This window comes from Sphaerodactylus townsendi, linkage group LG08 (genome assembly GCF_021028975.2).
Source record: "Sphaerodactylus townsendi isolate TG3544 linkage group LG08, MPM_Stown_v2.3, whole genome shotgun sequence".
NCBI classification, from domain to species: Eukaryota; Metazoa; Chordata; class Lepidosauria; order Squamata; family Sphaerodactylidae; genus Sphaerodactylus; species Sphaerodactylus townsendi.
Window position 1 is genome coordinate 7,278,834 of NC_059432.1, and position 20,840 is coordinate 7,299,673.

The following is a 20,840-nucleotide window of genomic DNA, read 5'->3' on the forward strand; positions in this document are numbered from 1 at the left end:
GTTCCGTGGAACATAGTGATCCGCCCCACCTAGCCCTCCCACTTAGTGCCAGCAGAGGGAAGAAGGCAGGGCGGAGGAATTCCAGGGGCCGTTGGCCACAGCCAGGCGGGAATGGGCCTGGGCATATGGAGGAGAAGCCCAATAGCCCTTCTGGTGGCGGCCGTCGTTTTAAAAAAGACAATGAGGAAGAAGTGCTCTTGCCTTTGGAAGGGTCCACGTTTTCTTCAAACATGAATCGTGCTTCCAAAGTCATGAGGCCTGTTGGGAGGAGGCTGTGACGGCAGCGCCAAGAGACGTTTCCCTCGCTTGTGCTCTGTGTCTCTGAGGAGTGCAGCCATTTTAGAAGGAAGGACCCTGGTGCCAGCTGCTGTCTGTCTAGGGCTGTGGTGGCGAACCTTTGGCACTCCAGATGTTATGGACTACAATTCCCATCAGCCCCTGCCAGCATGGCCAATTGGCCATGCTGGCAGGGGTGGGGGGGGTGGGGGGGGGGGGGGGGGGGGGGGGGGGGGGGGGGGGGGGGGGGGGGGTGGGGGGGGGGGGGGGGGGGGGGGGGGGGGGGTGGGGGCGGGGGGGGGTGGGGGGGGGGTGGGGGGTGCAGGGGTGGGGGGGGGGGGGGTGGGGGGGGGGGGGGGTGGGGGTGTGGGGGTGGGGTGGGGGGGTGGGGGGGTGGGGGGGGGGGGGGGTGGGGGGGGGGGGGGGTGGGGGGGGGGGGGGGTGGGGGGGGGGGGGGGTGGGGGGGGGGGGGGGTGGGGGGGGGGGGGGGTGGGGGGGGGGGGGGGTGGGGGGGGGGGGGGGTGGGGGGGGGGGGGGGTGGGGGGGGGGGGGGGTGGGGGGGGGGGGGGGTGGGGGGGGGGGGGGGTGGGGGGGGGGGGGGGTGGGGGGGGGGGGGGGTGGGGGGGGGGGGGGGTGGGGGGGGGGGGGGGTGGGGGGGGGGGGGGGTGGGGGGGGGGGGGGGTGGGGGGGGGGGGGGGTGGGGGGGGGGGGGGGTGGGGGGGGGGGGGGGTGGGGGGGGGGGGGGGTGGGGGGGGGGGGGGGTGGGGGGGGGGGGGGGTGGGGGGGGGGGGGGGTGGGGGGGGGGGGGGGTGGGGGGGGGGGGGGGTGGGGGGGGGGGGGGGTGGGGGGGGGGGGGGGTGGGGGGGGGGGGGGGTGGGGGGGGGGGGGGGTGGGGGGGGGGGGGGGTGGGGGGGGGGGGGGGTGGGGGGGGGGGGGGGTGGGGGGGGGGGGGGGTGGGGGGGGGGGGGGGTGGGGGGGGGGGGGGGTGGGGGGGGGGGGGGGTGGGGGGGGGGGGGGGTGGGGGGGGGGGGGGGTGGGGGGGGGGGGGGGTGGGGGGGGGGGGGGGTGGGGGGGGGGGGGGGTGGGGGGGGGGGGGGGTGGGGGGGGGGGGGGGTGGGGGGGGGGGGGGGTGGGGGGGGGGGGGGGTGGGGGGGGGGGGGGGTGGGGGGGGGGGGGGGTGGGGGGGGGGGGGGGTGGGGGGGGGGGGGGGTGGGGGGGGGGGGGGGTGGGGGGGGGGGGGGGTGGGGGGGGGGGGGGGTGGGGGGGGGGGGGGGTGGGGGGGGGGGGGGGTGGGGGGGGGGGGGGGTGGGGGGGGGGGGGGGTGGGGGGGGGGGGGGGTGGGGGGGGGGGGGGGTGGGGGGGGGGGGGGGTGGGGGGGGGGGGGGGTGGGGGGGGGGGGGGGTGGGGGGGGGGGGGGGTGGGGGGGGGGGGGGGTGGGGGGGGGGGGGGGTGGGGGGGGGGGGGGGTGGGGGGGGGGGGGGGTGGGGGGGGGGGGGGGTGGGGGGGGGGGGGGGTGGGGGGGGGGGGGGGTGGGGGGGGGGGGGGGTGGGGGGGGGGGGGGGTGGGGGGGGGGGGGGGTGGGGGGGGGGGGGGGTGGGGGGGGGGGGGGGTGGGGGGGGGGGGGGGTGGGGGGGGGGGGGGGTGGGGGGGGGGGGGGGTGGGGGGGGGGGGGGGTGGGGGGGGGGGGGGGTGGGGGGGGGGGGGGGTGGGGGGGGGGGGGGGTGGGGGGGGGGGGGGGTGGGGGGGGGGGGGGGTGGGGGGGGGGGGGGGTGGGGGGGGGGGGGGGTGGGGGGGGGGGGGGGTGGGGGGGGGGGGGGGTGGGGGGGGGGGGGGGTGGGGGGGGGGGGGGGTGGGGGGGGGGGGGGGTGGGGGGGGGGGGGGGTGGGGGGGGGGGGGGGTGGGGGGGGGGGGGGGTGGGGGGGGGGGGGGGTGGGGGGGGGGGGGGGTGGGGGGGGGGGGGGGTGGGGGGGGGGGGGGGTGGGGGGGGGGGGGGGTGGGGGGGGGGGGGGGTGGGGGGGGGGGGGGGTGGGGGGGGGGGGGGGTGGGGGGGGGGGGGGGTGGGGGGGGGGGGGGGTGGGGGGGGGGGGGGGTGGGGGGGGGGGGGGGTGGGGGGGGGGGGGGGTGGGGGGGGGGGGGGGTGGGGGGGGGGGGGGGTGGGGGGGGGGGGGGGTGGGGGGGGGGGGGGGTGGGGGGGGGGGGGGGTGGGGGGGGGGGGGGGTGGGGGGGGGGGGGGGTGGGGGGGGGGGGGGGTGGGGGGGGGGGGGGGTGGGGGGGGGGGGGGGTGGGGGGGGGGGGGGGTGGGGGGGGGGGGGGGTGGGGGGGGGGGGGGGTGGGGGGGGGGGGGGGTGGGGGGGGGGGGGGGTGGGGGGGGGGGGGGGTGGGGGGGGGGGGGGGTGGGGGGGGGGGGGGGTGGGGGGGGGGGGGGGTGGGGGGGGGGGGGGGTGGGGGGGGGGGGGGGTGGGGGGGGGGGGGGGTGGGGGGGGGGGGGGGTGGGGGGGGGGGGGGGTGGGGGGGGGGGGGGGTGGGGGGGGGGGGGGGTGGGGGGGGGGGGGGGTGGGGGGGGGGGGGGGTGGGGGGGGGGGGGGGTGGGGGGGGGGGGGGGTGGGGGGGGGGGGGGGTGGGGGGGGGGGGGGGTGGGGGGGGGGGGGGGTGGGGGGGGGGGGGGGTGGGGGGGGGGGGGGGTGGGGGGGGGGGGGGGTGGGGGGGGGGGGGGGTGGGGGGGGGGGGGGGTGGGGGGGGGGGGGGGTGGGGGGGGGGGGGGGTGGGGGGGGGGGGGGGTGGGGGGGGGGGGGGGTGGGGGGGGGGGGGGGTGGGGGGGGGGGGGGGTGGGGGGGGGGGGGGGTGGGGGGGGGGGGGGGTGGGGGGGGGGGGGGGTGGGGGGGGGGGGGGGTGGGGGGGGGGGGGGGTGGGGGGGGGGGGGGGTGGGGGGGGGGGGGGGTGGGGGGGGGGGGGGGTGGGGGGGGGGGGGGGTGGGGGGGGGGGGGGGTGGGGGGGGGGGGGGGTGGGGGGGGGGGGGGGTGGGGGGGGGGGGGGGTGGGGGGGGGGGGGGGTGGGGGGGGGGGGGGGTGGGGGGGGGGGGGGGTGGGGGGGGGGGGGGGTGGGGGGGGGGGGGGGTGGGGGGGGGGGGGGGTGGGGGGGGGGGGGGGTGGGGGGGGGGGGGGGTGGGGGGGGGGGGGGGTGGGGGGGGGGGGGGGTGGGGGGGGGGGGGGGTGGGGGGGGGGGGGGGTGGGGGGGGGGGGGGGTGGGGGGGGGGGGGGGTGGGGGGGGGGGGGGGTGGGGGGGGGGGGGGGTGGGGGGGGGGGGGGGTGGGGGGGGGGGGGGGTGGGGGGGGGGGGGGGTGGGGGGGGGGGGGGGTGGGGGGGGGGGGGGGTGGGGGGGGGGGGGGGTGGGGGGGGGGGGGGGTGGGGGGGGGGGGGGGTGGGGGGGGGGGGGGGTGGGGGGGGGGGGGGGTGGGGGGGGGGGGGGGTGGGGGGGGGGGGGGGTGGGGGGGGGGGGGGGTGGGGGGGGGGGGGGGTGGGGGGGGGGGGGGGTGGGGGGGGGGGGGGGTGGGGGGGGGGGGGGGTGGGGGGGGGGGGGGGTGGGGGGGGGGGGGGGTGGGGGGGGGGGGGGGTGGGGGGGGGGGGGGGTGGGGGGGGGGGGGGGTGGGGGGGGGGGGGGGTGGGGGGGGGGGGGGGTGGGGGGGGGGGGGGGTGGGGGGGGGGGGGGGTGGGGGGGGGGGGGGGTGGGGGGGGGGGGGGGTGGGGGGGGGGGGGGGTGGGGGGGGGGGGGGGTGGGGGGGGGGGGGGGTGGGGGGGGGGGGGGGTGGGGGGGGGGGGGGGTGGGGGGGGGGGGGGGTGGGGGGGGGGGGGGGTGGGGGGGGGGGGGGGTGGGGGGGGGGGGGGGTGGGGGGGGGGGGGGGTGGGGGGGGGGGGGGGTGGGGGGGGGGGGGGGTGGGGGGGGGGGGGGGTGGGGGGGGGGGGGGGTGGGGGGGGGGGGGGGTGGGGGGGGGGGGGGGTGGGGGGGGGGGGGGGTGGGGGGGGGGGGGGGTGGGGGGGGGGGGGGGTGGGGGGGGGGGGGGGTGGGGGGGGGGGGGGGTGGGGGGGGGGGGGGGTGGGGGGGGGGGGGGGTGGGGGGGGGGGGGGGTGGGGGGGGGGGGGGGTGGGGGGGGGGGGGGGTGGGGGGGGGGGGGGGTGGGGGGGGGGGGGGGTGGGGGGGGGGGGGGGTGGGGGGGGGGGGGGGTGGGGGGGGGGGGGGGTGGGGGGGGGGGGGGGTGGGGGGGGGGGGGGGTGGGGGGGGGGGGGGGTGGGGGGGGGGGGGGGTGGGGGGGGGGGGGGGTGGGGGGGGGGGGGGGTGGGGGGGGGGGGGGGTGGGGGGGGGGGGGGGTGGGGGGGGGGGGGGGTGGGGGGGGGGGGGGGTGGGGGGGGGGGGGGGTGGGGGGGGGGGGGGGTGGGGGGGGGGGGGGGTGGGGGGGGGGGGGGGTGGGGGGGGGGGGGGGTGGGGGGGGGGGGGGGTGGGGGGGGGGGGGGGTGGGGGGGGGGGGGGGTGGGGGGGGGGGGGGGTGGGGGGGGGGGGGGGTGGGGGGGGGGGGGGGTGGGGGGGGGGGGGGGTGGGGGGGGGGGGGGGTGGGGGGGGGGGGGGGTGGGGGGGGGGGGGGGTGGGGGGGGGGGGGGGTGGGGGGGGGGGGGGGTGGGGGGGGGGGGGGGTGGGGGGGGGGGGGGGTGGGGGGGGGGGGGGGTGGGGGGGGGGGGGGGTGGGGGGGGGGGGGGGTGGGGGGGGGGGGGGGTGGGGGGGGGGGGGGGTGGGGGGGGGGGGGGGTGGGGGGGGGGGGGGGTGGGGGGGGGGGGGGGTGGGGGGGGGGGGGGGTGGGGGGGGGGGGGGGTGGGGGGGGGGGGGGGTGGGGGGGGGGGGGGGTGGGGGGGGGGGGGGGTGGGGGGGGGGGGGGGTGGGGGGGGGGGGGGGTGGGGGGGGGGGGGGGTGGGGGGGGGGGGGGGTGGGGGGGGGGGGGGGTGGGGGGGGGGGGGGGTGGGGGGGGGGGGGGGTGGGGGGGGGGGGGGGTGGGGGGGGGGGGGGGTGGGGGGGGGGGGGGGTGGGGGGGGGGGGGGGTGGGGGGGGGGGGGGGTGGGGGGGGGGGGGGGTGGGGGGGGGGGGGGGTGGGGGGGGGGGGGGGTGGGGGGGGGGGGGGGTGGGGGGGGGGGGGGGTGGGGGGGGGGGGGGGTGGGGGGGGGGGGGGGTGGGGGGGGGGGGGGGTGGGGGGGGGGGGGGGTGGGGGGGGGGGGGGGTGGGGGGGGGGGGGGGTGGGGGGGGGGGGGGGTGGGGGGGGGGGGGGGTGGGGGGGGGGGGGGGTGGGGGGGGGGGGGGGTGGGGGGGGGGGGGGGTGGGGGGGGGGGGGGGTGGGGGGGGGGGGGGGTGGGGGGGGGGGGGGGTGGGGGGGGGGGGGGGTGGGGGGGGGGGGGGGTGGGGGGGGGGGGGGGTGGGGGGGGGGGGGGGTGGGGGGGGGGGGGGGTGGGGGGGGGGGGGGGTGGGGGGGGGGGGGGGTGGGGGGGGGGGGGGGTGGGGGGGGGGGGGGGTGGGGGGGGGGGGGGGTGGGGGGGGGGGGGGGTGGGGGGGGGGGGGGGTGGGGGGGGGGGGGGGTGGGGGGGGGGGGGGGTGGGGGGGGGGGGGGGTGGGGGGGGGGGGGGGTGGGGGGGGGGGGGGGTGGGGGGGGGGGGGGGTGGGGGGGGGGGGGGGTGGGGGGGGGGGGGGGTGGGGGGGGGGGGGGGTGGGGGGGGGGGGGGGTGGGGGGGGGGGGGGGTGGGGGGGGGGGGGGGTGGGGGGGGGGGGGGGTGGGGGGGGGGGGGGGTGGGGGGGGGGGGGGGTGGGGGGGGGGGGGGGTGGGGGGGGGGGGGGGTGGGGGGGGGGGGGGGTGGGGGGGGGGGGGGGTGGGGGGGGGGGGGGGTGGGGGGGGGGGGGGGTGGGGGGGGGGGGGGGTGGGGGGGGGGGGGGGTGGGGGGGGGGGGGGGTGGGGGGGGGGGGGGGTGGGGGGGGGGGGGGGTGGGGGGGGGGGGGGGTGGGGGGGGGGGGGGGTGGGGGGGGGGGGGGGTGGGGGGGGGGGGGGGTGGGGGGGGGGGGGGGTGGGGGGGGGGGGGGGTGGGGGGGGGGGGGGGTGGGGGGGGGGGGGGGTGGGGGGGGGGGGGGGTGGGGGGGGGGGGGGGTGGGGGGGGGGGGGGGTGGGGGGGGGGGGGGGTGGGGGGGGGGGGGGGTGGGGGGGGGGGGGGGTGGGGGGGGGGGGGGGTGGGGGGGGGGGGGGGTGGGGGGGGGGGGGGGTGGGGGGGGGGGGGGGTGGGGGGGGGGGGGGGTGGGGGGGGGGGGGGGTGGGGGGGGGGGGGGGTGGGGGGGGGGGGGGGTGGGGGGGGGGGGGGGTGGGGGGGGGGGGGGGTGGGGGGGGGGGGGGGTGGGGGGGGGGGGGGGTGGGGGGGGGGGGGGGTGGGGGGGGGGGGGGGTGGGGGGGGGGGGGGGTGGGGGGGGGGGGGGGTGGGGGGGGGGGGGGGTGGGGGGGGGGGGGGGTGGGGGGGGGGGGGGGTGGGGGGGGGGGGGGGTGGGGGGGGGGGGGGGTGGGGGGGGGGGGGGGTGGGGGGGGGGGGGGGTGGGGGGGGGGGGGGGTGGGGGGGGGGGGGGGTGGGGGGGGGGGGGGGTGGGGGGGGGGGGGGGTGGGGGGGGGGGGGGGTGGGGGGGGGGGGGGGTGGGGGGGGGGGGGGGTGGGGGGGGGGGGGGGTGGGGGGGGGGGGGGGTGGGGGGGGGGGGGGGTGGGGGGGGGGGGGGGTGGGGGGGGGGGGGGGTGGGGGGGGGGGGGGGTGGGGGGGGGGGGGGGTGGGGGGGGGGGGGGGTGGGGGGGGGGGGGGGTGGGGGGGGGGGGGGGTGGGGGGGGGGGGGGGTGGGGGGGGGGGGGGGTGGGGGGGGGGGGGGGTGGGGGGGGGGGGGGGTGGGGGGGGGGGGGGGTGGGGGGGGGGGGGGGTGGGGGGGGGGGGGGGTGGGGGGGGGGGGGGGTGGGGGGGGGGGGGGGTGGGGGGGGGGGGGGGTGGGGGGGGGGGGGGGTGGGGGGGGGGGGGGGTGGGGGGGGGGGGGGGTGGGGGGGGGGGGGGGTGGGGGGGGGGGGGGGTGGGGGGGGGGGGGGGTGGGGGGGGGGGGGGGTGGGGGGGGGGGGGGGTGGGGGGGGGGGGGGGTGGGGGGGGGGGGGGGTGGGGGGGGGGGGGGGTGGGGGGGGGGGGGGGTGGGGGGGGGGGGGGGTGGGGGGGGGGGGGGGTGGGGGGGGGGGGGGGTGGGGGGGGGGGGGGGTGGGGGGGGGGGGGGGTGGGGGGGGGGGGGGGTGGGGGGGGGGGGGGGTGGGGGGGGGGGGGGGTGGGGGGGGGGGGGGGTGGGGGGGGGGGGGGGTGGGGGGGGGGGGGGGTGGGGGGGGGGGGGGGTGGGGGGGGGGGGGGGTGGGGGGGGGGGGGGGTGGGGGGGGGGGGGGGTGGGGGGGGGGGGGGGTGGGGGGGGGGGGGGGTGGGGGGGGGGGGGGGTGGGGGGGGGGGGGGGTGGGGGGGGGGGGGGGTGGGGGGGGGGGGGGGTGGGGGGGGGGGGGGGTGGGGGGGGGGGGGGGTGGGGGGGGGGGGGGGTGGGGGGGGGGGGGGGTGGGGGGGGGGGGGGGTGGGGGGGGGGGGGGGTGGGGGGGGGGGGGGGTGGGGGGGGGGGGGGGTGGGGGGGGGGGGGGGTGGGGGGGGGGGGGGGTGGGGGGGGGGGGGGGTGGGGGGGGGGGGGGGTGGGGGGGGGGGGGGGTGGGGGGGGGGGGGGGTGGGGGGGGGGGGGGGTGGGGGGGGGGGGGGGTGGGGGGGGGGGGGGGTGGGGGGGGGGGGGGGTGGGGGGGGGGGGGGGTGGGGGGGGGGGGGGGTGGGGGGGGGGGGGGGTGGGGGGGGGGGGGGGTGGGGGGGGGGGGGGGTGGGGGGGGGGGGGGGTGGGGGGGGGGGGGGGTGGGGGGGGGGGGGGGTGGGGGGGGGGGGGGGTGGGGGGGGGGGGGGGTGGGGGGGGGGGGGGGTGGGGGGGGGGGGGGGTGGGGGGGGGGGGGGGTGGGGGGGGGGGGGGGTGGGGGGGGGGGGGGGTGGGGGGGGGGGGGGGTGGGGGGGGGGGGGGGTGGGGGGGGGGGGGGGTGGGGGGGGGGGGGGGTGGGGGGGGGGGGGGGTGGGGGGGGGGGGGGGTGGGGGGGGGGGGGGGTGGGGGGGGGGGGGGGTGGGGGGGGGGGGGGGTGGGGGGGGGGGGGGGTGGGGGGGGGGGGGGGTGGGGGGGGGGGGGGGTGGGGGGGGGGGGGGGTGGGGGGGGGGGGGGGTGGGGGGGGGGGGGGGTGGGGGGGGGGGGGGGTGGGGGGGGGGGGGGGTGGGGGGGGGGGGGGGTGGGGGGGGGGGGGGGTGGGGGGGGGGGGGGGTGGGGGGGGGGGGGGGTGGGGGGGGGGGGGGGTGGGGGGGGGGGGGGGTGGGGGGGGGGGGGGGTGGGGGGGGGGGGGGGTGGGGGGGGGGGGGGGTGGGGGGGGGGGGGGGTGGGGGGGGGGGGGGGTGGGGGGGGGGGGGGGTGGGGGGGGGGGGGGGTGGGGGGGGGGGGGGGTGGGGGGGGGGGGGGGTGGGGGGGGGGGGGGGTGGGGGGGGGGGGGGGTGGGGGGGGGGGGGGGTGGGGGGGGGGGGGGGTGGGGGGGGGGGGGGGTGGGGGGGGGGGGGGGTGGGGGGGGGGGGGGGTGGGGGGGGGGGGGGGTGGGGGGGGGGGGGGGTGGGGGGGGGGGGGGGTGGGGGGGGGGGGGGGTGGGGGGGGGGGGGGGTGGGGGGGGGGGGGGGTGGGGGGGGGGGGGGGTGGGGGGGGGGGGGGGTGGGGGGGGGGGGGGGTGGGGGGGGGGGGGGGTGGGGGGGGGGGGGGGTGGGGGGGGGGGGGGGTGGGGGGGGGGGGGGGTGGGGGGGGGGGGGGGTGGGGGGGGGGGGGGGTGGGGGGGGGGGGGGGTGGGGGGGGGGGGGGGTGGGGGGGGGGGGGGGTGGGGGGGGGGGGGGGTGGGGGGGGGGGGGGGTGGGGGGGGGGGGGGGTGGGGGGGGGGGGGGGTGGGGGGGGGGGGGGGTGGGGGGGGGGGGGGGTGGGGGGGGGGGGGGGTGGGGGGGGGGGGGGGTGGGGGGGGGGGGGGGTGGGGGGGGGGGGGGGTGGGGGGGGGGGGGGGTGGGGGGGGGGGGGGGTGGGGGGGGGGGGGGGTGGGGGGGGGGGGGGGTGGGGGGGGGGGGGGGTGGGGGGGGGGGGGGGTGGGGGGGGGGGGGGGTGGGGGGGGGGGGGGGTGGGGGGGGGGGGGGGTGGGGGGGGGGGGGGGTGGGGGGGGGGGGGGGTGGGGGGGGGGGGGGGTGGGGGGGGGGGGGGGTGGGGGGGGGGGGGGGTGGGGGGGGGGGGGGGTGGGGGGGGGGGGGGGTGGGGGGGGGGGGGGGTGGGGGGGGGGGGGGGTGGGGGGGGGGGGGGGTGGGGGGGGGGGGGGGTGGGGGGGGGGGGGGGTGGGGGGGGGGGGGGGTGGGGGGGGGGGGGGGTGGGGGGGGGGGGGGGTGGGGGGGGGGGGGGGTGGGGGGGGGGGGGGGTGGGGGGGGGGGGGGGTGGGGGGGGGGGGGGGTGGGGGGGGGGGGGGGTGGGGGGGGGGGGGGGTGGGGGGGGGGGGGGGTGGGGGGGGGGGGGGGTGGGGGGGGGGGGGGGTGGGGGGGGGGGGGGGTGGGGGGGGGGGGGGGTGGGGGGGGGGGGGGGTGGGGGGGGGGGGGGGTGGGGGGGGGGGGGGGTGGGGGGGGGGGGGGGTGGGGGGGGGGGGGGGTGGGGGGGGGGGGGGGTGGGGGGGGGGGGGGGTGGGGGGGGGGGGGGGTGGGGGGGGGGGGGGGTGGGGGGGGGGGGGGGTGGGGGGGGGGGGGGGTGGGGGGGGGGGGGGGTGGGGGGGGGGGGGGGTGGGGGGGGGGGGGGGTGGGGGGGGGGGGGGGTGGGGGGGGGGGGGGGTGGGGGGGGGGGGGGGTGGGGGGGGGGGGTGGGGGGGGGGGGGGGGGTGGGGGGGGGGGGGGGGTGGGGGGGGGGGGGGGTGGGGGGGGGAGGGGGTTGGGGGGGGGGGGGGGGGGGGGGGGGGGGGTGGGGGGGGGGGGGGGGGGGGGGGGGGGGGGTTTTGGGGGACGGGGGAGGGTGGGGGGGGGGGGGGGGAGGGGAGGGGGGGGGGGAGCGGGTGGGGGCGGGGGGGGTGGGGGGACACACACACACACACACACACACACACACACACACACACACAGAGAGAGAGAGAGAGAGAGAGAGAGAGAGAGAGAGAGAGAGAGAGAGATGGTTTCCTCATGGGCCAAAAACAGTGGTGTGAAAACGGTGTAAACCCTTTTACACCGTTTTAAACCATTTTACACTGTTTTCACACCGCTGTTTTTGGCCCATGCAGAATCCGCCACACTCACAGGCCAAATCCCCACCGGGAAATTCAATCTAGATCAAACCAAGTTTGAAAATAAACTGCATCTTTTCATCGAGGTTTCAACCTCCCCACCGCAGCATGTTTCCAGTGAAGACATCTAGGCCTATCTTGGATTCAAGAAATGTAACAATCCCCACTACCACTATCGGCTTGGCGGGTCTCTTCTGATTGGCTGTCGTGCCGTGTTGGGGCGGGACCTTCCCCCCCCCCCCACAAAAACGTGTTCATGTTATGACATTAGCACGTCAGCACGTCTCCCCTGTCCAAGTTTCGGGTTGGTTATTGTTCTTCTGCTCTTGCAAGAACGTGTTGTAATATTTAGTGGAAAGCTGAATAAATTTGTCCACTGTGCGCACCAATTGGTTGTAAGGCATTTGCATCACGCTTCACGGCAGGAAATTTGAACCAGGATTAGACCCCCGATCCTTCCCTCCAAACTGGATCAAAGACGTGTTTTTGGAAAAAAGCAGTACTTTCAAGCAGGTTCGTCAAAGACGCGGGATAAGGGGGAGAACGAGCGCCAGAACCGGGATGCATCCTTGTTCGTCAATCAGGCAGTGGGGAGTTCTTCCTGAATCCTTGATATTTCGCATGCGTATCACGCAATTAATTGACCGTGGGGAATCGGCCACAAATGCAGAAAGGTACAGAGACAATAACATCAAAAACTATGAAATGTCACTGATGATTTACGTGCAAAGTTCAAATGTATGCAAAACAAATGCAGTCATCATTCACATTTATTGCTTGTATTCAGGTTTGAATTGAGATAGTTTTCTGTTGCCAGGTGCTGGTAATAATGTGACTTTTGCACAGAAGTGTTAGAGAAAGAAACTCTGTATAAGCATTTTTCAAGTGTGTACGCTTGAATGTGCCTAGAAAGGAGCGGGCCTGACCCGTGTGACTGTGCACACGTGAGCTCTTTGATATGACCAGGAATGCTTCAAAAGTCAGGGTCCCGCTTTCATGAAAGACCCACATGGCAAACGGCCAGCTGCAGATGTGAAGCTGATTGTGTATGTGTCAGAGGGAGGGGGGGCCGTAGGTGTGTGATCTAGCTTTGTAACTGCTGCATAATCCTTGTATAATCTAGTGAGTTCTAGTTCGCGAAAGCTTGTGCTTGGGTTGTCCGTTTTCTGATTGTCACAGTAGACTAACAAACAACCTCTTTGGAATATCTTTCCCCCCCTTTTCTTTTTGCTACTTTTGTCTGAACATGTAACACGTACTTTTGTATTGAGTGTTGATGATCTAACCAAGCATGGTGTCCCCACGTCCATTCTCTTTAGAGGCCACATGCTTGGCGACGTGCCCTCTCTGACTGTGTCCTCTTTGGTTGAGAATCCCACCCTCCCCTCTGTTTGCTGTGTATGAAGCAGGGTTTCTCACATATCCATGTGCTGTTAAAGATGCTGTCTTCAGTGGGAAACGTGTAATTGAGGTCATAGCCAGACCAAACGAAACCTTTAGCCTGCAACCTTTTCTTGGGAATCAGCATTCTGCAACTGGAGAGTCAGCCATCTTGAATGCTTAAGCAAGATGGCTGCTCTTTGTTCCCACGTTTTATTTGTTCCAAGGGAATGAGTGTGCCATTGGGCACCTGCTGCTTCTGCTGTTCATGACATATTCCAGTTTTCACATAGCCCACAACAAATTTTATGTCAATAACTCTTCTTCCAGTAGGAAGAGAAGCGCCGTGCCCTCACATATACCATCACCCCACAGCCTGCACTGCTATTTTATCAGGTTCTCACCAGTGCTGTTCCTGACTTGGAAGGGAATCTGCTGCCACACTAGAAACAGAAGCGGCACAGAGCTGGAGTTGCCAACCTCCAGGTGGAGCCCGATGTCCTCTCAGAATTGTGGCTGATCCTCAGATCCCAGAGCCCAGGGAGAAGCCGGCAGCTCGGACTCTCCCCTCCCCAAGCTCCTCCCTCCTCAAGGTCCGCCCCCAAATCTCCAGGGATTGGCAGCCCTTTGAGAGGCCAGCAGGGTCCCTGCTCTCAACTATGGCCTCAGCTGCCACCCACGGAGCTTCCAGGTCCAGTTCACCCCACCAGTGTCTATAGCTGTGGAATACATGAAGGGCGACACCACGTGGGATGGAAATGATTCCAGGCTGATCACTTCCTGGGGACCCTCTCCACAGGGCTGTCTCAGAGGGCAAGCCTTTCCTGTCTCCCAGTGGGTGGCTGGTGTTCAGAGAGGTTCAAGGGATGTTTTTGGATTCACCACTGGGATGGGGGATAGATGTGCCCAACCAGTTGCACAGATACTTACTGTATCCTTTTTCCTTGGAAATTCTCCCAATATTTAGATTAATATTCGGATATCAGGTGGGTGAATTTTTTCTGCTGGTATTTCTGGACTCTCGCTTTTGGTGCTCTGAGGTGGCAGATTCAAGAAAGAGAGAGGGACAGAACGAGGCATGTGCGCTGGGAGCCCCCTTGGTGCTATCAGTTTCAGAGGGCAGCCGTGCCCGTATGCAGCAGAACACCTAGGTTCAAATCCAGGGGCACCTTAGAGACCAACAACTGTGAACTTTTGAGAGTACTGTTGTATCTGATGAAGGGACCTTTGACTCTCGAGAGCTTCCACCTCGAAATTCTTGTTGATCTTAGAGGTACTACTGGGCTCAAGTCTTTGTAGAATCATAGAACCATAGAGTTGGAACAGACCAGACAGGCCATGTTGTCCAACCCTGAGTTCAATGAGGAATCAGCCAAAATCTTCCCTGACAAGTCTTTGTCCAGCCGCTGCTTAAAGACTCCCAGTGAGGGGGATCTCAACACCTTCTTGGGCAGCTGAATCCCATCATTGTACAGCTCTCACTGTAGAATAATGTTTCCTAAAATCCATCTGGAACCTTTCTCCCCATAATTTGCACCCATGTTTTATTCTTGTTGAAAACTGGGGATTACCTGGCACATAAACATGTGGATAGTTGTAAGTGCCTCTGGTTACCTCAGAGCAATCCCCTGCTCTCTTATTACTTCTTTGAGTTGTTGTCAGCCCACTGGAAAGATGACAGAAAAATACCATTGGGAAAGCCTTTAGGTTTTCCCAGAATTTCATGACTCTGTCTACAGTGTTGAAATGGACCTTTCTTAGCCACTCTTCGCATTCAGGTTGCTCTCTGGCAGTGAGGCCTTGGGGGGAAAATACAGAACGCAGCATCTTTAACAGCTCTTTCTTATGTATTCTTTGCATAACGTTGTCCTTCTCTTTCTTCCACTCCTGTATCGCCACTTCCTTTAGACTCTGGATATAAGCGCAGAAGAGATAGATTTAAAGAATGAGCCTTGGTATAAATTCTTTTCGGAATTGGAGTTTGGGAAGCCGGTAAGTTTGCCAGCCGCAACCCTCAATAAATAAGTCTTCCTCAAAGACATGCTTGGCGGTGCCCCTGCCCCTTTCTGGGAATAAATGGCTTCAATTGTAAGACACATCAGTAAAACCTTGTCAGCATTTTTCTTAAAAAGCAGCAGAAGAAAGTTTTTATTCAGACATCAAGACTTTGAAATGTGGCTATTATTTCATGACTGCTTCCCAGTCGCTACAATTCCCTTGGAAACCTCTTTAAGATATTCTCGGGTGGGCAGCCATGTCGGTCTGCAGTGGAGGAGCAAGACTGAAGTCCAGGGACACCTGAAAGACCAACCGGATTTCCAGGGTATAAGCTTAAGTAAAAGTCTCAGAAAGGGACCTTTGACTCCTGGAACCATATACCCTGGAAATGTTACTGTTGACCAATGAGGGAGTTGTGGTGGGTCTTTTGCTTTTTGGAGCTCAGTTTGCTCTTTTAATTAAAGAGAAGTATTGTTTTCGGGATCTTATAAACTTTTCCAGTGACTCCCCCTCCCGCTCTCTAACAAGACCCCTATTATCTGTCAAGCTGAAGGACTTCAAGTCCAAAGAGACGCCATCAGTTCACTTTTCCAGCTCTTGTTCCCATTGATGAATCCCAGTCAGTCCCCAGTATTTGCTCTGCCTTCCCTCTCCATAGTTGTGCCGTAATTTCCCCACCCCCATTACCAAAGTTTCTCGTATCTCCGGCATTCAGCGCTCCACTGGGCCTGGTACAGCCACTATGAGGAGTGGGATCTAAAGACTGATTCCATTTTAGTTCACAGTGCTTGGAGTATTGTATGCTCTAGCAGGGCTAGTTCAGAAGGGAGCAACGTTTGCTTTTTCACATGCTCCAAGATGCTCTCAAATCCAGAGCTGGCAGCGTTCATTCCAACCACTCATGAGAGAGGAAGGGTTTTCAGATTCCTGTTTTAAAGGCTGAGATTCTGGAGGGACAGCTGATCTGGAGAAGGAGGGAAAGGAGAGCAGGCAAGTGTAGGGGGGGAAGTATTAGGGGTTTGGGGAAGTTGACTGGTTATGCTTGGATGGACAGCGAGAAGGACGCCTGAGGGGAAGCCATTGTTTAGTTTGGGCTGGTTCTGAGGTGGAGCATGGAAAGGGATGCAACAACCTGGGGGAGGCAGGTGACAGATCAGCCTACAGGCGTTGGGACCTCTGGCCTGTTCCCAGTACTCCGTGCGTGCACAGCTGAACCTCAGCATAGAGCCTACGCAGGAACAAACTGAGCCGACGCAAAGCTGAGCCCTGAGGTTGCACCCAGGTAGGGGCGTGAGATCTGGTTCGCTGTGCCTGGTGTCCATTGCCTGCAGGAGTGGGGTTGCAGAGGCAGAGGAAATGTTTGGCTTTGGACTAGGTGGCAGTCCTTGCTGGGAATAAGGGCCCTGCTCGCTTCCAGGCTGCCTTGGCAGACACAAAAGGAAACGGCCTTGATGGGGAAGCAGCAGCAGCAGCAGCAGCCGCGCTTCCGGAACCAGCTCTTCCTGCACTCAAAAAGCAGGGCAGTTTTTGTAGTGGGAGTAAAGCCCAGCCACTGTGAGTGATTGAGTGAGCCCCATTCCATCACTCTCCCTGCTGACTGTGCACATTATTCTCTGAGCATGTGCATGCTGCCATAAATTGCATTTCTGGGTGGAATTTGTTGGCAGGTGTTCAGGACAAAGGTAGCTATTTAAAAAAAAATCAAACCCACCATTTGTCAGTTTGCCAGGTCAGGTGGCTCAGGGAACCCTCTGGACTATGGTGGAGGCCTTAACTGATTATCTTTGTGTAGTGGGCAGAATCAAGGACATAGGTAAGGCGGGGGTTCCCAGGTTCAACCCCCCATGTCCGAAGCTCATGAGCTCCACCCCCTGTGCCCCCCCTTCCCCTGGGTTTTCCCTGGCTGGGCTCCCAGCCGGCAGTCTCTCCTGCCCTCCCCTCGGGGGAGGAGAGATTGCTGTCCCCAGCCTCGGAGAGCTGCTTTTATAAGCACTGAGGCCAGGGGGTGGGGCCACACCCCACCCACCCCGGGGGTGTGGTCCCGCCTCCCCAAGCCCTGCCCCCGGCCTCAGTGCTTATGAAAGCAGCTCTCTGAGGTTGGGAACTGCAGTCTCTTGTGGCCTCCCTGGAGGGGAGGGCAGAAGGGACTGCCGGCTGGGCTCTCAGCCGGGGGCGGGGGGGTGGAGCCAGGTGGGAGTGGAGCCTCCATCTCCAGGCAGGGGCTGGCAGGGGCGGAGCTGAGGGGGTAAGCCTTGGGGAGGTGTGGCCACACACCCCAGGGGCGGGTGGGGTTAGGGAGCCCCTGCCCCCGAACCCACCCCGTAAAAAATTTATACCTATGTCACTGGGCAGGATGCTGGTATTCCTTACACACGTTTTGATTTCACATTCGTTTTAGATCCTGTTTTATATTTTGACTGGACATGTTCCCCCTGATGTACACCACCTTATTGCTAGGCTGCAAGTCAAACGTTCCCCCAATAGAAGACCTTGGTCCATTTAGAGAAGGTCCCGGGGCATGCCTCGATTTGCAGCGAGCGTTCCTTGGAATTTGCCACTGCTGCCAGGGGCCTGTGATGTCCACATCTAGGGTGGGCTTTGCTCCAGTTCTGTACTTCCTGGGTTCTGAATCAGTTTCTCTCAGTTAACTCCATCTCCTGCCCCCTTGAAAGATCAGTCAGCTGCCCCAATGGTGAAATGAATAACTCTGCATTTTCATTGCCCCACACTGCCGACTCTGGAAACCCAGTCCTTTGTGAATGTGGTACGTATGCAAGGCCTCAAAATCAGCCTGGGGATTTCATGCAAAACACACACAAACAAATAATTTACTTTATTTTTTAAAACCTTTCTGTTTAAGAGGGTGAATGAGTAAAACATGTTACATTAACTTTAATTAATTAATTTGCTTCAGTTTCTTTACTGTAAAAACAGTTGTGCTTTGAATGCTTTCACCTTCAAAATGTTCCTGTGTGGAGCAATCGGCCCCTGACAGCAAAACGGAAGCCAGATCCACAAAAGTGTGCATGCCCCTCCCCCTCCCCCACAATCTTCTGTGTTTGTGCTATAGCAGGTTTACCTCCCCCCACACCTGTTCTTTCCTTCCCTTCTTTAATTTTATTTCTGATGTTGATGCTGTTCCCTGTAATGTACTCCCCCTCTGTTCTAATCCAGTTTCCATATTCTCTGTGATGTCTTTCCTTATCTTCATTTCCTCATTTCCTCCTCTGCTTTCCATCAGCCTCCAAAAAAGATATGGGATTATACTCCTGGAGATTGCTCTATCCTTACTAGAGAGGATAGAAAGGTAATTCAAACATATGTTGTACTATGGCTATGTGTGTGGGGTGTGTGCGTGTGTAGTGTTGGCTTTCAGTCTCTAGCAATGTGTGTGGCTGCTCCTTTGACTTAGAATTTGCTCGAGCTATTCTACCAGAGGCTTAAAACCAAAGTATGGAAAACATCATCTGCGTCAGATTACGGCCACTTCTTTGTGCTCAGGGCTGACTGTACTAATGAGTGTTGACAGCAGTGCTACCAGTGTGTCTGCCTTTTTCAGTGATTTTAAAAGACAATATGTGTGGCTTAACACGAAGTGCTTAACAAACTCAGCAGTGCATCCAGACCTGAAGGAATCCATAGATTTTTGAGCACTAAAAGGAACAGAATACTGTCTGGAAGATTAAAAGTCTCTGTTTTTTTCTTCAACCTTAACCTTTCTTTGTTTTCCCTAACCCTAAGCATTGTTTTCCTCTTCGTCTTCTTCCTTCTTTAACCAGATTGACCTAGAAAAAGACCTCTTCCTCTACCAGACTGAGTTAGAGGCAGATATAGAAAAGATGGAGAAGCTTTATAAAGTACCCGATAGGAAGCCGCAGAAGGTACTTCCTCTTTCGTTTCCTGCTGCCAGTTCCCGCTCTTTCCCCTCCCTGCTCTAATCAGCCGGCCGATGTGTACAAATCCAGGCTGTGGGAAGGGACAGCATTGGCGCCGCTTGGCTGGCCAGGCGCCTCTCAGAACCAGCCGTGAGAATTAGGCAGAGTTCAGCTGGACTCCTCCAGCCACAGAGCAAACACCGAAGCCCCTTTGCAGCTTTGCTTTGCTTTTCTTTTTTTTGTATTTGAAATGATCCATTTAAACATCAATACCATTTTAATCATTCTGAACATTAATATTACAACACAGTGTTCTGAATTAAGGTGCAAACTGTGTGAAAGTGTTCGACTCGTCCGTCTCCGTGTAATTGCCACTGCATCAAAGCACTGGCCAGTTGAGATTTGCTGTGATTAGTGACTGCATCACGGCCATCAATCTGTTACCAGAAGCCTGGTTCTGAAATAGGGATCGTGTGTATGCAACACTGACCCAGCCTGTACTCTGCTACTTTTTTAGTATTATTCTGACCACTGTTGCGCTTTTCTAAGTCCACTGTTTCCAGCAGACTTAGAAGGGCGTAGCTGCTTACAATTGCACTGCATACTTTTACTTTTAGGCACAATGGAATCCACGTCCTGCAGAGACAAATGTTAACAGTGGGGCAAGATTTTTATTCCTTAAAATAATCCCATATAGCTGAAATTCTGAACTTGTTCCTTAGTTTTAAATTTACACAGGGTGATTATATTTGCTGTTTCCAACTTTTAAGGGTATTCCTGTTCAGTTATCTTTTACCCTCGTAATTAACAGCAAATTACGGTAATTAAATCCGTAAACCATTCTGAAGGCCTTTTCCAAGCCAATTTTTACAGTCTCAGATAAAAGTGAAGCCTCCTCAGATCCTGTTTAACCAGTGAGAGGTGGAAGCAGGCGCTTAAAACAATTTCGGAGGCATATTTTTACTTAAATGTTAGTACCAGTAATAAGCACATCTTTCAACTGAAAGCTTTTCACAGGAGTAGATTTGAGATCCTCTGTATCAGGTTTTTGCTGGGCTGTAGCCATCCTGCCCTTTTCCTGGGGGTGGGGGGGGGCACTGCTTTCTGCTCCTGGGGTGGAGGGCAGATTTTGTTCCTGAAACTGTCCCCTGGCACAAAACCCAAAAGCGTGGGAGCTTCCTTCTTGCCCTCGCTGGCTCCTGATCTGCCGCGTGGTGTCAGCTAGAGAAGCAGAACCTTCTTGGGAAGGGGAGCTGAGCAGAAGGAAGAGAAGAAATTTCATTTTGGGCAGCTGACTTTCAGGCCTTGCTGGTGGGGCTGCCAATTTTGGGTTGGGAAATGCCTGAGGATTCGGGGCAGAGCCTGGGGAGGGCCGTGTTTGTGGAGGGAAAGGACTTCAGCGAGGTGTAAAGTTGCCATTTTCTCCAGTGCAAGTAGTCTGGTTTTCTGTTGCAATTCAAGATCTCCAGGCCCCGTTTGGAGGTTGGCAACTCTACCGGCCGGCTTTTGTTCCCCCTTCGAGATTTTGTTGCATTGAGCTATTTATACACAAAAGTTGCCATAGAACTACATGGGCTGTGCCAGAATCTTTTCCTCTTGCAAACGAGCCCCTGAAACTGTCTCTGCTCTTGAAATGTTGGTGCCAGGACCGGTGCCTGCCAAGGCCGAGACTTGAACTAAAAACTCAAAAACACTCCAGCGAGCTTTTGTCTTTTGTTCTGCATGAAACTGTATGTCTCAACGACTTCTTTGTTTGGACTCTTGCAGAGTACAGCAGGCTCGACTCCACTGGAAACGTTTTCAGACCAGGCACCCCAGTAAGTTTTCAAAGCTGCTCTTTGGTGTTGATGTTAAGAGTTGCCAGGTGGTTAGCATGGCGGAAGCGACATCTTTGGGTCTCTAACGGTCCTGGGAGTAAGTATGTTTGTGCCTGCCCTGGCGTCACAGCCTCTGCTGAATGCCGTTTGATTAGCTCACAGTGCGAGAGGCAAAAGACGGAGAGCAGGTTACTCCTAAGGAAGTTTTCTTTCAACTGCTGAAATAATTGAAATGCATTGGACTTCTGAAAAGGCTGTTTTGGTCTGAAAGTACCTTTTCCCTTCCATGTGAGCTCTCGGCTCTCTCCTTTCCTTTCCTTTTTTCCTTTTTTCCTTTTTATGATGTGAAAACTGACATAGAGTCATATTTCACCCAAAAGAGCAATACAGTCAAACAGCAAAGTTCAGTGTTATCCTCTCTTATTTTTACTGCAGTGTCTAGAAAGAAATGTAATGAGTGACATCTTCAGTGGGCTGTGTTCAGTCCCCACAGCACTGTTTGAAAAGAAAAAAGTAATTCCTCAAGACATGGTCTCTGCTCACGTGGGTTAAAATGACTTGCTAGTGTGATGTGACAACTCCTCGGGGGGGTGGGGGGGCAGCTTTATTAGCTCTGGTGCCTGATATTCCATTTTAAATTTACACCGAATGTTGGAATTCTGGAAACGGACACCCAGGCTTCCCTTCAGATAGGGAGAGAGATCAAGGAAGAAGACTCCAGCTATTCTGAGGTCTGTTTTACATGTTTGACCTTGTATGCTTTTTAACCCTATGCTGTTGCCCAGTAGTTGGTTTGTTGTTGGGAGTGGAAATGTCTTTGAGTGTCCTTCTGTGGACCCCAGTGCAGAGAAGACACCTGGAGGATTTTTTGTGGCTTTGACCACTGTGATTCACACAAAATGAACAGATCTATCTACTTATTTCATTTATAGTCCACCTTTCTGGCTGAGGACAGCATAACACAGTTAACAAACAAAGCACTTAAGAACAGGATAGCAAGCCTGCATGCCTGCCGTAGATACGGCTTCCTATTTTTGGTAATCAGGCTTCAGTATATTTGCATAAAATGTCTCC

General features: G+C 69.9%; 1 protein-coding gene across 1 annotated transcript in view; it reads left to right on the forward strand.

Moving 5' to 3' along the window:
* Positions 1–20,840, forward strand: part of SORBS1 (sorbin and SH3 domain containing 1) — a 244,631-nt gene that overhangs the window by 182,524 nt on the left and 41,267 nt on the right. Inside the window, exons 17-20 of the mRNA XM_048505888.1 lie at positions 13,985–14,068; positions 17,316–17,381; positions 17,854–17,955; positions 19,717–19,766. Of these exons, the coding sequence (XP_048361845.1) occupies positions 13,985–14,068; positions 17,316–17,381; positions 17,854–17,955; positions 19,717–19,766 (302 nt within the window). The remainder of the gene's footprint in view (positions 1–13,984; positions 14,069–17,315; positions 17,382–17,853; positions 17,956–19,716; positions 19,767–20,840) is intronic.